The sequence below is a fragment of the Malurus melanocephalus genome, unplaced genomic scaffold (assembly GCF_030028575.1).
Source record: "Malurus melanocephalus ecotype Western Australia unplaced genomic scaffold, MMel_1.1 scaffold_1485, whole genome shotgun sequence".
Lineage (NCBI taxonomy): Eukaryota > Metazoa > Chordata > Aves > Passeriformes > Maluridae > Malurus > Malurus melanocephalus.
In genome coordinates, this window is record NW_026624717.1 from 26,274 (window position 1) to 30,773 (window position 4,500).

Genomic DNA, 4,500 nt, shown 5'->3' on the forward strand with positions numbered 1-4,500 from the left:
CTCCCCTTTTCCCAGACAAAACGCTCGTTTGGCGCGCGGGGGTGCGGATTTTAGGGGCAGGGGGCTGCAGAGGATCGGGGGGATGTCACCCACCCGGGGTGACAGCCACCCCCATGCGAAGCACGAGGCGGCGGCCGCGGCCCCACGGCACCACAGAGAGTGAACTTTTATTTCCAACAACGACAGCACCTGCCCCGTGGGGTGGGGACGGTGGGGAGGGCTGGGAGGGGGCGGCCGCGGGGGTCCCGGGGTTCGGGGAGGGGACGGGGGGAGGTCCCGGGGGGCGGCCGCTCGCGTGCACACGGTGCACGGCGTGAAAGAAACATCCCGGTAGAAAAGAACGAAGGTCTGAGGGCCTCGACGGCCGGTCCTGCCCCGGGCTGGGGGTGCAGGCGTGAGCGTGGGTGAGCGTTTTTGGGGGTTTTGGGGGGCGGCGCGGGTCCCCTCTGCACCCGCGTCCCGGAGGGAGTGGCAGGAGGAGGAACCGCGCGAGGATGGGTGGGGGGCGGCTCTCCCGGGAGAGAGAACGGGGGAAAACGGCTCCGGCCAGGCAGGGACCCCCCAGCCCCGGCTGCCCCCGGAGCGCGGAGCAAACCCAGCGCCCTCGGCTCGCGGGGCGGAGGCGGCGGCGGCGGCGGTGGCGATGGGCGCGGGGCTCACACCTCCGTCTGGAAGTCGCCGTCGGCCGCGTCCAGGCCGGCGCAGGGGCTGTCCCAGTCCGCCCGGCACAGCTCCAGCCGGTCCCGGTGGGCGCTGGGCAGCGAGCCCAGCGTCATCGCCTTGAATGTGCTCCATGGCTTGGGAGGCGCGGCCGGAGCTTTCGGCCGCTGCTCCTCGGGGCTGGTCACATCCTGCGGGGCGAGGGGAAGCTGTGGCCAGCGATGTCCGGTCCCGGGACACAGCCACCTCCAGCCCAGCCCGGGGATGAGACGGGGCCACCCCCGGTGCGAGTCGGGCACTTACGTTGGCCGCGTTCTTGTCCCCGCCGCCCGACGAGACGCTCCACCGCTTTTCTCGCTGCGGAAAAAGCCCAGCGCTCAGCCCCGGCAGCGCCCCTGGGTGTCCCCAATGTCCCCAGGGTGCCACAGTGCATGCAGGAGGAGGCGAAGGGTTCCAGGGGTGCAAACCGGGGCAGGRTGGGGCCTCCGGGACCTCACCTTGGAGGAGCCGGAGGACGGAGCCCGGTACCGGTCCAGCGTGTGGAATTTCTGGTTGAGCTCGTGGTAGAGCTCGGAGTGGCGTTTCCGTGTGTGCATCACCTTCTGCGGGGGCAGAGCAGAGCCTGTGGCCATCGCCGCTGCCCGCTGTCACTGCCCGCTGTCCCTGAGCGCTGCCCACTGTCCCTGAGCGCTGCCCGCTGTCCCTTGGCACTGCCCGCTGTCCCTTGGCACTGCCCACTGTCACTGCCCACTGTCCTTCAGCACTGCCCGCTGTCTCTTGGCGCTGCCCACTGTCACTGCCCACTGTCCCTAAGCGCTGCCCGCTGTCCCTCGGCATTGCCCGCTGTCCCTCGGCACTGCCCGCTGTCCCATGGTGCTGACCGCTGTCCCTCAGCGCTGCCCGTTGTCACTGCCCGCTGCCACTTGGCACTGGTCTGTGTCCCTTGGCGCTGCCCACTGTCCCTGAGTGCTGCCCGCTGTCACTGCCCGCTGCCCCTCAGCACTGCCAGCTGTCCCTCAGCGCTGCCCGCTGTCCCTCGGCACTGCCCTCTGTCACTGCCCGCTGTCCCTCAGCACTACCCGCTGTCCCTTGTCACTGTCCCTTTTCACTGTCGCCATCCCTGTCCCCCTCCTGCCTTCCCTGGGCACTCCAGACAGGCAGCAGAGCCCACTCCACGCTCATCACTCGTGTTTTAATCCACAGCCAGAGCTTGGGACTGCCTGCTCTAAACCCTCAGCGCTCAGCAGCTGCCCAAGGGCGTGGGGACAAACCGGGTCAGTGACCGGCGATGGCACTGGTGACACYGCCGTGGCAGGACTCACCTCAAAGTCCAGGTCAGAGTATCGCAACCTCTTCCTCTGGAGGGGGGACAGGCAGGAGCAGGGGGAGGAGATGGAGAAGAAAAGGGAAAAGTCTTTGCAGGSATATTCGGGATGAAGGGGAACAGGGTTTGGGGGCTCATGCCAGCCCCAATCCATGCCCGGCTGGGGGACACGGAGCTCATCCCAGCGAGGATGGGATGGCCAGGGGGGAGCACGGGGTTAATTCACGCAACTCTCCGCGTGTTCTGGCACACGCACCCCACCCCACACGCGTTCCCCGGGCACACCGGAGCCCCGCTCACCTCCAGGGACCCCACTTTCATGGCAGAGCCGGGCACGGTGCGGGGCATGGTGCGGCTGCGCTCCGACAGCTCCGAGGCCAGGATCTGCCTCACCGTGGGGTGCTGCTTGAACTGGAGGCCGTAGGGAGCCTTCACCGTGGCGTAGGGCTGGTTCAGGTTCACGTTAACGTGATCCACGGCCACAAAACCGGGGTAGGCGTCCCCTTCCGCCGCCGGCCGCCCCGTCCCGCCGGCCACCGCCTCCTCCGCGCCGCCGCCACCGAGCGTCCCCTCGTCCCGGGGGAAGGGYTTGAGGCTGCCGGTGCGGCGGGGCAGCATCATGTAGTCGCTCTCTCGCGGGGGCTCGGGGGCCCGGATCCAGCCGTATTCCAGGGGTCGCAGGCTGCTCTCCGTGCACAGGTAGACGGGACCCGGCGCCTCCAGGCCGAGCTGCTGCGCAGGCGGCTCTCCCAGCTCGGTCAGCCCCGCCACCACGTTGGGTGTCATTTTGGGCACCTGCACCAGGATGCTGGCCGGGGGGATGTTGCCGGGGAGGCTGGAGTAGCCCAGGCCGCCCTCCGAGGTGGTGTTGAGCTTGGGGTCTTCGTCSCCGTCCAGGGAGATGCGGGACAAGGTGCCCGTGATGGTGGCGGGGTTGCAGGTGTTCACCTCTTTGAACAGCACTGTGGGCAGGGATTGGGGTCAGAGCCACATCTGGGGGTCCCGCGGAGGGTGGGGGGGACACCGCAGCGACCCCCGTGTCCCTGCCGGGTGTGGCACGGTGGCGACAGAGGAAKGCTCTCACCTGTCTGACACGCCAGGTCAACGTCCTTTTCAAAATCTGTCTATAAAAATCCAGAAAGAGTGGAAAGAGCGAGASAGAGAGGAGAGAAAGAGAAGGACAGAGACGGGGAAATGAAGCAGCGCGGCCGGCGCAGGAGGCGGCGGGGTCTCCAGGGGGGGCCCCACTCACCAGGATCTGCACCTGCCCGTTCTTGCAGGAGTCGGGCGAGTTTTCATTCTCCTCGCTCCTGCACCCCCCCATCTGACACTTGACCACGTCCTGGACCTGCGGGGACAGAGCCGGTCACGGCCCCGCGGCCAGGGCTGTCCCCCGGCACCCCTCCGGCGCCGCCCCACCTCTCGGCGCAGGAAGCCGTGCACGGTGATGATGACGAAGCCCTGGACGGAGTTGAAGACGGCGAAGAGGACCTGGAAGAGGATGGAGCGCCGGTCGGTCATGGCGAGCACGGCCGACATCCAGGTCAGCGCCAGCAGAGGCAGGACCACGCAGGAGCTCCACAGCGATGCCCTGGCGCAGGGAGAGAGGGGCCGGGGTGAGCCCGAGGGGCGGGGATGCCCCCGGGGACAGCCCCCCGAGCGCCGCCCCCCGCCCCGCAGCAGCCCCCCGCCCCGAGCGCCGCCCCGCGCCCCGCAAGCACGGCCGGGGCTGTGACACCCGGCTGTCCCCTCGTCCTCGGTGTCCCCGGCTGGGAACCGAGGAGTGAGGGGACCTGCGGGCTGCAGCTCCCCACGCGTGTCGCTGTCCCCGCGCAGCCACAGGGAGCTGGGGGGACGCGGGGCCACGGTCACCCTCCCGCGGCGGCCAGAACAGCACAGAGGTTTGTTTGGGTTTTTTTTCTTTCTCATTTTTTAGCAGTGAGTTTTGGAGCCGCCTCTGTCACGAGTGGGGACCTCGGCAGCCTCTGGCACGTCTCCCGGGGGAGGAGAAAGGGAGAATCCTTCCTCTCGAGGAGGATCCTTCCTCTCGCGCCAGGAGGAGGGTCCCGGGGACACCCCCTCCCCTCTCCCCCAGCCCAGAAAAGCCCCCCGACCCCAGCGATGAGGTGACCTGCCATGGGAAGCCATGCCATGCAGACGTGATGGGACACGCGCACCCCGCCCCGAGCACACAGCGTCACCCTTCCTTCCCCCTCGGGGACCCCCAAAACCCACCCCAAACCCCCCTCTCCGGACCTCCCCAAACCCTCCCCGCGCTGTGCTCGGGGCGGGGGGCGCGGCGGGCGCGGGACGGGCACTAACATGGCACTGCTGGCGGTGGCGGAGGTCATGGCCGCGCTGGACACCACGCCGCACTTGGTGCATTTCAGCAGCAGGCTGCCGCACGGGGGGGGCTCGGAGCTAGCGAGCCCACCGCCCCCCCGGCGCCCCGCGGCCAGGACCGGGCCACGCGGGGTGGGAGGGGGGAGATGCAGGCACGGGGGGGAGGGGGAGAG

The 4,500-nt window shown here is 69.2% G+C and overlaps 1 protein-coding gene across 1 annotated transcript; it reads right to left on the bottom strand.

The window, feature by feature from the left end:
- Positions 1-166: 166 nt before the first annotated feature.
- Positions 167-4,443, bottom strand: LOC130587046 (adhesion G protein-coupled receptor B2-like). The gene is made up of 9 exons (XM_057388004.1): positions 4,307-4,443; positions 3,404-3,575; positions 3,237-3,332; positions 3,069-3,108; positions 2,285-2,946; positions 1,983-2,018; positions 1,158-1,262; positions 964-1,017; positions 167-851 (listed from the first exon to the last, which is right to left on the bottom strand). Exons 1-9 carry the CDS (start codon positions 4,333-4,335, stop codon positions 657-659), a joined length of 1,389 nt encoding a protein of 462 aa, XP_057243987.1. The 5' UTR covers positions 4,336-4,443; the 3' UTR covers positions 167-656.
- Positions 4,444-4,500: the final 57 nt, after the last annotated feature.